At 33.4% G+C, this 12892-nt stretch overlaps 1 protein-coding gene across 1 annotated transcript in view; it reads right to left on the minus strand.

The window, feature by feature from the left end:
- The window catches only part of LOC140434458 (uncharacterized), a 106920-nt gene that overhangs the window by 40730 nt on the left and 53298 nt on the right, over positions 1-12892 (minus strand). The window contains exon 5 of the mRNA XM_072522726.1: positions 434-572. Coding sequence (XP_072378827.1) covers positions 434-572 — 139 coding nt within the window. The remainder of the gene's footprint in view (positions 1-433; positions 573-12892) is intronic.

Consider the following 12892-nt stretch of genomic DNA (forward strand, 5'->3'; position numbering starts at 1 on the left):
TTTTATATATTTTTCTATGTCTCTTCTATCTAAAAATTATGTTTTTATGCTTCTGTATTTTTATACCTACTTTGAAAATATTAAAATACACATTTACAAAAAATTGTGTGTACAGTTTAAAACAAAAAAAAATAATCCTTTTGATATACAAAATTATGGCTGGAATTAAAATACCGTTAAACCGGAATTACCACTAATTTTTCAACATTAAAAAAAAATTTATTATTTTGATAAAGAAAACATCAAGTTATTAAATATACTTTAAATCCATTTTCTTTATAATTTCGTTTCCTTAATATTTACGTCTAAAATCAAATATTCCTTAACTGGGCCGTTATTAGGTCGGTTTACCTTATAATGATATAATCAGATCAGATGGAAACATTATTGCTTTATAATAATTTGTAAAAGACAAAGCATATGTATATCTTACCTGTAATTGAAGCCTTCGCATGCAAATAGTTTTTCATCGGCACATTCCTTTTGGCATTCTTCGACACTCTCACAAGATAACGCTCGTCTAACCAGTCCACGCGATATCCGTTTTCCAGCTAACACTCTTCTGAAACAAGCTAAAAACATACTAAGTTAAATAGTTTGCAATGTCTATTAATTAAAATTAGAATAATACCAGACAGGGGCAGAAACATTGAGTTCAGTATAAAATCTATAATGTTAGAGGTGCTTATCCGATGTATATTGGCTATTATCATCGTCGGTGGTGCTATAGCCAAGTTAAGTCTGGCACTTTCTAAGCTTATTCCTGTATTTACTCCCATTCCTTGCAGGCTTTCAGCTTGCCACCAGTTGGAAACTTCTGGCATGCTCATCTACAGCATACCTCCATATCAACCTTGGTCTACTTATCTAATTCCATCGACTTTCGCTAATAGAGTACATTTTACTTTCTGTATCTAGGGTATCAAGGTTTTAAATCTTCTGTCCACCAAAGGCGTCTAATTTTTATTGCAATGATTATATCTTTGCCTCCAGGTTTTTCTTGTTTAGTGCTAATTCTATTGCTCAAAGCTGTATCGACGACGTCAGATTCCATTTCATTTCCAAGTAGATTTGCGAGCGATATTCTTCGCATTATCAAAGATGATATAAATATTATATCATCTTTAATTAGATATAAATATTTCCTGTTTTTTATTTAATCACGATTTGAGTATAATAAATCAGCTCGCTAAAGGTTCTTACCTAGATGAATTGATATGTTGTGGAATGCAAATTTAGATTCCCCATGTCAGTCCATTCATGTCTCTTTTGCTTTAAAAATTGCAGAAGGCACAGATTTGGGCAATTATCTGAATTTTGGCGCCATAGCGTCCGGATATATTTTTATAATTACTTCTTTTGATGGGAAAGATTTGATTGTACGTTTAGAGCTTCTACATACTCGCTCTGAGGAGTCCTGATAGGACGAAATACGTATAAGCGAATAGTGGAAGAACTATAAACTATACTGAAATCAAATCTTAACTGTATTTTCTGTATAAATATATTTGTTCGTAGACAACAGGGTTCAAGATTGGCAGAATAGGTTATGTCCTAATTAGCGAACATTCAAACACCTATATAGGATATCTACCAATACCAGGAATAGGAACTTTCGACGATGAAAGTCGACAAATTTAGGTGACCATTTGATCATTTCGTTCCTCGATTTTATACACCGAGGAAAATGTTTATTAAGAAAATCAGTAACAATGACAGAACTATGAGTATGACAATCATCCTATTGAAGCTAAATAATATTAAAATTCACATATTGGGGACATAAGAAACATTATTCCGCAATAAATTTAAGTATTTTTATGCCGTAAAATTTCCTTTAATGACACATGAACTGTCTTCGTGCTATTGGTTCCATATCATAGATTTAATTTTTGAGGAAAGTATATACGTACAGGGATACTTAAATGTTTGTTTTTCCATTTAGAAAGACATATATTTTTTTCACAAATGAAATGGAAGAAAATGTTTTGCACGGTCTGATTTTTGTTTCCTCATGTTTTCGAAAAACACAAATATTGTTATGGGTCTCTCCGTAAAATATGCTCAGTATGATGCTTGTGATAAGACCAATTTTCGTGATAAGCACTGTTTTTTAACATTATTCGAACCGTTCGAGTTTCAGTGATGTATGTATGAGCATGAAGTGACGGCGTTTCTGGGGCCCTGCTATAATTAGCAGAGACTCCAAGTCTGAGCCCTTCCTGCTCTTCCTGCTATTCTGAACGTCTAATCCTTTAGTAACCTTGTGGCCTCACGGGAAGCCACAACTCTCTTAAGGATAACTTCCACATTTGGCTCGGTTGCACAAAGATCGAGCCCAGGATCTGCCACCTCTGGTAGGCAGTGCCGGGCACTTCCAGAGAGCATGTGAGGAGCATATCAATAGACTGTATAAGTCAAATAAAATAACATTAGACTATCATTCATGAATGATACCCCATCATTTATATACCCGTGTACACAGTAAATGTGCAGTGTCCAAAAATAAATATAGCGGCTAATTCTCAACGCCTGAAGAAGTGTTTGATGGGTTTAAAACGGATTTTTTGCAGTTTGTTGTTCGAAGATAAAAAAGGGTTTCGAATATGTTCGAACAACGGTATTATTTTTTTAGTTTTTAGTTTTCCACCCAAAAAGTTTAGTAGCTAATATTATACTCAAACATTGAACCAAACTTGGAATAAAAGGAAGATTTCACTGCCAAAAATTAGTCAGGATAAACGTTTAGTTACGCATTTATTATTCAAATTATGTAAATTTAACAGTAAACTAAAAAAACTATTTAACTTTTACAAAATAAAAAATATTAAATGAGGATTGATCAGCAATAAATTTAAGAGTAGAGAATAATAAGCGGCACAAGCTGAAAAAATATTGAAATTGCTTTCATAAAACTAAATTTTTATTAATACACTCAGATGCAAAAAATCGCAACAGAGAAAATTTTGGTCAAATTCAAAGTACCTATTTAAATTTTTTTATTTTTAGCCCCATTTTGACGATTTTTTTAGCACACTGTGTATTAATTTATAAATTTTAATTTGGCATAATCAGTTTTTTGGTAAAATTTTATATTTCACTTATTGTACGGGGTTAATTAAAACCTGGTTTTATTATCCTAAATTTCAGACATCTTGTGGAATAATTCCGTTTGCTAATTTTCGTAAAACCTTATTTTTCGGTTGCAACCATGTCTCCTAAGTATTGTGTTTTTTGTTTCACGTCAAAATATGCCTTGGTTCATTTTTTAGAGCCAAATGAATTGGCCAACCACAATTGAGGACTTTTCTAGTTATGATTATTTTGAAGTTATTTTGTAATACGACAAGGTGGCTTTGGTGACTGTTATCATTATGTTATATTGACACTTACATTTTGTTTATTTGATCTATATTCTATTTTTGATCTATATTTAGTGATTATCTGACACTATAATTGATCATGATTCTTAGTGTCGAAGATTGTGCGAAAATCGTTGCTCTGGTTGAAGATGGGCGAAATTATGAATATGTGGCTAGAGTACTACACACTCATCGCTCTACCATCCAAAGGATAGTGAAACGTTTTATACAAACTGAAACAAACAAGCGTAAAGCGGGAAGTGGCAAGAAGCGCAAACCTACCGCTATAGATTATCGTTTTATACGAGTCAACGCTTTGCGGGATCCTCATTTAACAGCGGTGCAAACAAGAAATCAGCTTCAAGAGGTTTGAGGCAATAATATAAGTGTATTTACAGTTCATCGAAGAAAAACATGAATTTAGTTTGCAAAGTTGCAGACCAGCAACTGGGCCCAAATTACTTCCACGGCACAGAGTGGCTAGACTACAATTTTCCAGGGAACATTTACATTGGAATTTAGGACAATAGAGTAATGTTCTTTTTACGAATGAGTCGAGATACTGTCTTCACTCATCAGATGGGGGAGATAACGAGTATGGCGTCGAACTGGAGAGAGATTTGCGGAGTGCGCTTTCAGTCCCCGCGTTAGCCATGGCGAGAGTTCGGTGATGGTATGGGCAGGAATATCCCGAGAGGCGGCGCATACTGCATTTTTATTAATTGAGGGTTCGTTGACTGCACACCGGTATATTGAGGAAATTTTAGCGAATCACGTAGTACCCTTTTCTCAATATATCGGCGATGATTTTCTATTAATGCAAGATAATGCGCGACCGCACTCTGCGATGTGTATCACGCAATATTTAGAGTAAGTTGGTATTAATAAAATGAAGTGGCCAGCGTATTCGCCAGATCTGAACCCAATAGAGCACGTTTGGGACATGCTTGGTAGAAATATTAGAGATCGTGAAGTAGCACCAGCCTCAATTAACGAACTTCCCTTGGCTCTAGAAGAGGAATGGCAAAACATCCAGCAAGATGATATTCGCAACCTCATAGACAGCTTGAGCAGACTTGTACACACAGTTATAGAGGCTAGTAGAACAATACAAAGTATTAAGTTATTTTTAGTATTTTTTCTTTGTTATTTGCGTACTTAGGTTAAGTTACATTTAAGTTGTTTTTTTATGTTTTGTTATTGTTATTATTGTTTATTAAAACCAAGATCTTGCCGTTGCTTTTAATCATTATTTAAATACAGTGCTTCTGAGATAGCGATATGACATTCCTTCGATATTAGTCACCAAAGCCCCCATCGTCGTATTACAAATTAATACAAAAGATAATGGTAACAATATGAAAAGTCGTAAATTGTGGGTGGCAAAGTCATTTCGCTCCTAAAAATGAATCAATGCATATTTTCACATGAAACAAAAAACGTAATACTTAGAAGACATGGTTACAACCGAAAAACAATGACTTACGAAAATACGCTAACGGAATTATTCCACAGGATGTTTCAAAGTTAGGATAAAAAACCACCTTCCGATTAATCCCCTATAATAAGGCAAATACAAAATTTTATTAAAAAACTCACTATACTAAATTAAAATTGATAAATTTATATATTTATTTATATAATTTATAAATTTTAATTTTGGTGATTTTTGTAGCACAGAGTGCTAAAAAATCATCAAAATAGGGCTAAAAATAAAAAAAAAAAAACTGAAATACTTTGAATTTGGTCCAAAATTTTCTCCGTTGCGTTTTTTTGCATCTGAGTGTAATATGCTGACTTTTATCAATTTTATTTAATTATATGTGATACTACTATACAAAATTACTACTATTATAATAATTTATAATTCTGTATAGCATTTTCAATGATTTTCCTTGTCTTTCCGGATCTATGAGGGTTTTGGTCATTAAACAAATTGTTAATAGAGAAAAAAAATTGTTCACATTTCAAGGAAACAACCAATTAGATATATGCCCATCTTAATTAACCTTGAAACTCTTTTTCTTCGCTTCAGTGCTTGTGCACATTTTCCTTTCTATGGTAATTTGCTCATGTAGTTTTTGTTTATTAGATGTTAAAAGGCAATCCAACAGTATTACCTTTGTAATCGTTGTGAGTAATTGCTGCATCACTACTGTTTGAGGAAAATTTATGTAGTCAATGATGTAATAAACAGGGATTTATTTTGGCTATTTCTCTTGAATACAGTGAAAAAGGTTTAACTCTATTTTCAAATTTAACTTGAATTTATTTATATTAAAATGTTCTATAAAAGTTCTATAAAATATACAGTGCTGGCCAAAAGTCCCCACCTCGTATCTTTTGAAACGTTATACTTATAATAGTGACATTGAGATTTGGAGGGAGGAAATAAATGCACGTAGGCTTCTCAACTAGTCATAATAGGTGAGGTAATAGTGATAGATGACGTTACAGAGCCACTGTGACCCATAATTTTAAATAGGACATTATGGCAAGTTAGTGATAATCTCGTTTGAAACGTATTGAACATACCTTATAAATCATACTAATTTTGTTAGGGTTGGAGCTGATTTTGATTAATAAATTAAATAAATAATAAAATTATAGTTTCGCATTTAATTAATAAAGATTCTAACGTTCGCATCCGGTTATTTGACAAAAAAGTTGATGTTTTTCAATTCTCTAGTTATTTTTACTTGGCTAAGTTTTTGCAAAAGTATTTATACCTTGAATATTTAGTTTAATTATTGTTTAACGAGACATTTAAATGTATCCTAGGTAGAATAGTATGTATTGTAGCCGACACAGTAGCAGCTGTCTGATGTCATAATTGATGAATGTAGAAACAATTTCCATGCAGCAAAACGTCTTTTTAATGAGAGGTCCTATCAAGGACTTATTTGAGGGAGCTTCTTCGAAAGTTTGAAGAAACAGGTAGTGTTAAAGATGCCAAACGATCTGGTCGATCAACAATTGGTGATGACAAAAAAATTGACATAATTGCAGAAATGGTAGTGAACTCTACTTCTTCTACAACCCAAGTTGCGTCTATCTGTGGAATCAGTCAAAAGATAGTCCATCGAGTGTTGGCTAAAAACAAATTTCATCCTTACAAATTAAAAATTGTGCACCAACTTTCAGATGATGACCCCGAGCGAAGACTAGAATTCTGTGAAAATATGTCCAATCAAATTAACCAATAGCCAGATTACATAAAAACAATTTCCCCAATGGAAATGTTAACACACAATATGAGGTATTGAAGTGACACAAATTCTCATGTCTTTCGTGAAAAAGACTCAATTTGTAGAAAAAGTAAATGGTTGGGTAGGTATTTTGGGAAACCACATAGTTTGGCCTGTTTTCTCAATGCTAACTTAACCGGTGAAGTATATCTGAAGATGTAACAAAACGCAATTGAGCCGTTAATTATTGAAATTCTGAAATATAATCCAGATTAATTCGGCAACTTGGAAATAACGTTTCAACATGATAGTGCTCCCGCTTACTATTATGGTGCAGTAAGACGTTACCTAGATGAGGAACCTAGATACCTAGATGAGATGATGGCCGGCTCGGTCACCGGACCTATCACCATTAGATTTTTTCTGTTAGGTACTTGAAATCTAAGGTTTACGCTACAGCATCCGACAGTATTGACATTTTGAAACAACGAATTGTTGAAGAATGTAGGCTAATTTCCTCCGACACGTTCAAACTGTAACATCATCTATGACTATTACGTCACCAGTTGACTAGTTGAGAAGCCTATTTCTATTTATTTCCTCCCTGCAAATTTCACTATTGTAAATATAACCGTTCAAAAGATATGAGAGGGTACGGGACTTTTGCTAGCACTGTATTTTCAAGGACCTTATAGTTTTTGATGCCTTCCGAATTCAATCTTTTCCATCTATAGTCCAACAACTAATTGAAGTGGGTAACTCATTGACAACACTTAAATTTCGTGATTCCAGCGACGTCGTTCTTTCATAAATTTTTTTAGGAGTGAATTATTTTACTAGAAATTAATTCCCTCGTGATGTCTCTGTAGGTACCTTTATAAGCCCTTCTGTGAATTTCTTACTTGCCTTAGTCTTGCATTATCATTTCAGAATATAGCTACGTGACTTCCTGCGATTAATTCTTTTCCATGAATTAATTTCTTAAATCTACACATATCATTAAACAATGATTTAAGTTATTCAAAAACTTTAATGTCATTTTACATCTTTACCTTCTCCATAGATATAGAGATCAGCTAATATTTAATATCGATAAGGACATATTTGTTGCAACGACATCTGTGAAGATCATATTACCATCGAATTCTTACTTGTCTTCATATTACATTTTTGTTGATTGTTGGAAATTAAATCATCTGGTATTATTTAGTATTATATTGGGAATTAAATAGCAGATCAATGGTCAATCGGCAACATTGTAATTTGAAATATGCGGACAGTTTGCAATCAGTGTTTAAATTATAATTGTTGTTATAATGTCGAATGTTAAACTTGTGTTTGCTTTGTCTGGCTGGTGTTGGTATTCATTTTGTTAATTTGTTTTTTTATTGTAAGGTAAGACAAAACATTAAATTGAAGTAAGACGATTTATAGTGCCCATTCCATTTGCTTTTCGCAGGTTACAAATGGATAGGCAAAATGGTACAAAAAAATTATCCGAAACATATATGATGACTAAACAACTCACTTCAACGGAAGCCACCAGCCGCTCTTCTTTTTTAACATGTTGTCATTGGCTAGAGTTGAACGTATTGTGCAGAAAAAAATTGACAAATGTTTTAAAATCTCTAAATATAAATCAGTGCGGAGGAAAACCTATTCAGCTTTCCAATAAAAAATATTCTCTCCAGAACTGATAGTTTTCCTAAAATGAACTGTCAATCATTTACAGTCGTTTCGGGAGTATCGTGAGGCGAAAATAAAGATTTATTACCTTGACGAGGCTTGGGTTAACGCCGGGCATACAGTTGACAAAGTTAGGCAATATAAAACAGTAACAAATGCTTGGCAAGCTTTTGTTAAAAGTTTATTGGCAGCATTTTGAGAACCGTCAGATAAGGGTCAGCGTCTAATTGTCGCCCATATTGGCAGTGGTACTGTTTTTCGCAAAATGCCGCATTGTTTTTATATCGAAGAAAACGGGGACTCTCATACAGACATGAACTCCACATGCTTCAGAAAATGGTTCGAGAAAATTCTCCAAGGTGTTGATAAATACTTTGTTATAGTGTTGGATAAATCATTTTATCTCAAAACCGCCTTGTTGAACGCATTCCAACGATGAAAGATCGAAAATCCGTCAAGCATTGCTGGCTGCGAGAAAAATGCATTCCATTTATACAGAATATGGCCAAAGCATAACTAATAACAATATTCCAGGAGCATTGTAGTAAATATCGTCAATATGCTGTTGATTTAATTGCTATAGTTCATGCTATTCTTGTTTTGAGAGCACCGCACCATTGCGAGTTAAAGCCAACTGAAGTAAATTGGATTCAAATGAGGGGACATGTTGCATAAATGAACGTAAACGTAACATTTAAAATAGGCGGGATTATGTATTCAAATATTTATTAATATTTCCAAGAGGCCTATTTATGACTAGAATAAAAATCTTTTTACTAACAATTGGTATCTTTTTTATTTGGCAATTAATAATCCAAACAAATTATATTTAAAAGAACGTAATTATCTACCTATTTTCATTTTTAAAATAAATTTCTCAAACAAATTTTAATACTTTTAAGATACCTTCTTGAAACTTTATTGATAGGGAGTAAATAATTAATTTTAAATTTTAATTTGCTAACACACATCATACAGCCGCCTGGAATCGTTTTCGGAGGAGATTATTGGTGAATACCAATGTGGCTTCAGACCAAAGAGGTCAACTATAGACCAAATACATATGTTAAGAGGTATACATGAAAAATGTGTTGAATATAACATACCTATTTACAACTTGTATATCGATTTCAAACAGGCGTTTGATGGAGTAGATCGACAAAAGATTTTAAAGCAACTATATATGTTAGGGATACCCAATAAGTTGGTTAAACTTATACGAATGACTCTGGAGGGTTCCAAAGCTATGGTGAGAATAGATGGAAATATGACGCAGGCTTTTGATATTGAAAATGGAGTTAGACAAGGGGATGCCTTATCAACAACACTTTTTAATCTAACTTTAGAAGCTGTTGTTAGAAAACTGGATATAAACGGCTGTATTAATACAAGATCTATGGGGGATCAACAAAAGGGTATTAAGCGAAAAAGTTATAGAACTGAAACGAGAAGCTGCTACGTTTGGTCTATATATAAATGAAAGCAAAACAAAATATATGGAGTGCACAAAATCGAATGAACATGAGAATCTGAAGGTAGACAACCATACCTACAAATATGCCTCCACTTTTCCCTACCTAGGCTCAATAATAAATGACAACAACAACATCAGTCAAGAAATACAAGCACGGATTCTTAGCGGTAATAAGTGCTTTTATGCATACAAAGACTTAATGAAAAGTAAGTTACTGAATCGTGAGTCTAAGCTGAGAATCTACAAAACAGTAATTAGACCAGTGGTCACATATGGATGTGAAACGTGGACCCTCTCAACCACTGATGAAAATAACTGAGAATATTTGAGCGCAAAATACTAAGGAAGATATTTGGACCAACCCAATGCAGCGATGGTTCATGGAGAATTAAAATGAATCACGAGCTGGATGAACTAATGCAGAGCGCAGATATTGTCAGATTTGTAAAGTCACAAAGACTAAACTGGCTTGGTCACCTAGAAAGAATGCCAGATAATCGAGCTGTAAAAGTAGTCCAGAGATGGAAGCCCCAAGGAAACAGAACAAGAGGAAGGCCCCGTAAAAGATAGAGAGGGATCTTAAAACCATGAACATCAGGCAGTGGCGAAGGAAAGTATCCGACAGGGCAGAATGAAAGAACATTGTTAAGCAGGCCAAGACTCACAAAGGGTTGTAGCGCCATCAGAAGAAGAAGAAGAAGAAGAAGAAGAAGAACACACATCGTGAATACGTCTGGCCCATTGTAAAATATAAGTAAACCCGTTAAAACGTTATGAACCCACATTATTTTGATTGTCTTATTTGTAAACGACATATTTGATTTGAACCTCGTACCATTAGTAAATTCTGATATATGAATGCGTCACTCTACTCAAGTTCTTGTTGTATTATACGTGTATTGTTCAATTATCCGTCTCTCAGTCCCCTTTATAACCTGGATTCGTGTACTTCACTTCTATAGGAACTTTTAATTTAAAATTTGCTCCTGATACCTGTAGTAGTCTACTCATTTATTTTTTTATCTATTTTCTGTCGTTGGCTCTTCTTACCTATCCGTAGTCCATTATTCTGTTCTTTTCTATGTTAAAGAATAATTTTATTGTACATAGTATTATGCTCCTCATTAACATTTCTTATACAGGGTGTCCAGAAACTCTCCTGACAAACGAAAACCGGAGATTCCTCAGATAATTTTAAGACGATTTAACCCAATTCACCTAGTCCGAAAATCCTTTCTAAGTGAGCTAGAGCTCTTTGAAGACGGCGTCTTGTATGTAGTTTTTTTAATAGCTCCAGAACGTTTCTATTTAGAAAAACGAAAAGTGATACGATTATTCCTCCAGAGTTAAATCGATTTCAATAATTGCGAATTTCTAGTACCGTTCACAGGCGTCCGTTTTCGGTAGGTCAATGGTTATTTTAACGCATAACTTTTTTGTCTTTAACTTTAAAGCATTTGTAATACTAAATGATTAAATTTTCAGGTATTCTAGTACTAAAAGGTATTCTTACTAGAAAAATCTACTGATTTTTCGTTTTTTCGTCAGAAAAGGTAAATTAATAGGTACTTTAATTAATTTTATAAATTATCTTTTGTTTCAATAAATGCAGTACCCAATTCGTAAAAAAAGTGAAAAGTAGCAAAAAATCAATTTGAAACAAAAACGATGGAACGAAACTACGAGTAACACCATAAGCAATTCTTGTAAAAATTTTAAAGTTATTTCTAAATTCGTTGCAAGCATCGTGTCCTTATCCAGAGTTGTGCAAAATTTTGTATCGGAATGGAATAAACAAATGCTTTTATATATCCTCAAATACAATAATCGCAAGGATTCAAATCTGGCGACCTTGCTGATGAAGCAACTGGACCACCTCTTCCAATCCAGTGGTCTTCTTAGTTATTATCAAGAATGTCTCGTACATTCCTGCTAAAGTTGGCCGGACAACCGTCATGTAGAAACCATAAGTTTTGCCGAATATTTAAAGGCACATCATTTAATAAATCAGGCAAAACATTTTGCAGGAAATGTAAATAATCAGCACCATTTAAACGAGCAGGCAATTCCACGGGTCCAAGTAGATAATCGTCAACTACTCCTATCCAGACGTTTATGCTAAACCTTTGCTGATGCTTAAATTCTTGAACAACGTGGGGATTGTCACCAACGTACGAATAATAATGTACATTATGTACATTAAAAATTCCATTTTTTGTGAATGTAGCTGATATTGAAGAAGAAGCAGGCTTAAAAGTCTACATACAAGAAGGAAGAAGAAGAAAAATAAGTGAATGTAGCTTCGTCACAAAACTAAATGTATCTAAAAAAAATCTTAATTTTTATTTTTATAATTTTGTAACCATAACCTAGAAAAATCTCCTTGTAGCACTACTTGTACCTTTGTAAAATGAAAGGATATAAATTTTCGTTCTGTAAGATATTTCCTGCGAAAGATTTTGAAATTGTGGGATACATAGCAGACAGTCTTCGAACGCTAATTTCTCGATTTTACATAACTTCCATTAAAATAACATCATCATGTGCTGCTGTTAGATACATCATTATGTCGCCCTGTTTTATTATTTTTTGGGGACACTGAACTTGTTTCTCTTAATCGGGAAATTGTTCAGCGTATCTACGTTATTGCTCGAGCGTTACACCTCATTTCACAATAAACTAAATGTATATCAGCGTATTTCTCATTAGTAAAAACAATTTTTGTTAAATTGAAATTGTTAAGTTTGAATGCCACAAAGTAAAAACTAAAAGAGAAACTTCACGAACTGACGACAATTTGACAATTAAAAACGTAGGTTATACTTCTGTTGACAGTTCAAAGCCAACTAGTGCAAAAAATATTAATTCAACTTTCATGACGAACAAACGAAATATTTTCAAATCGATTTATCTCGAAAACGGTATATCCTACCGACATTAAATAAGAGTACCTTTTAGTACCTACTAGAATACCTGAAAATCTAATAATCTAGTATGGTGAATGCTTAAAAGTTAAAAATAAAAAAGTTATACGTTAAAATAACCTTTGTCCTACCAAAAACGGACGCCTATGACCGGTACTAGAAATTAGCAATTAATGGAATCGATTCAACTCTAGAGGATAAATAATCGTACTAGTTTTCGTTTGTCTAAACAGAGCGAGTCATTGAAAACAACAGAGG

This window comes from Diabrotica undecimpunctata, chromosome 2, assembly GCF_040954645.1.
Source record: "Diabrotica undecimpunctata isolate CICGRU chromosome 2, icDiaUnde3, whole genome shotgun sequence".
Classification (NCBI taxonomy): Eukaryota; Metazoa; Arthropoda; class Insecta; order Coleoptera; family Chrysomelidae; genus Diabrotica; species Diabrotica undecimpunctata.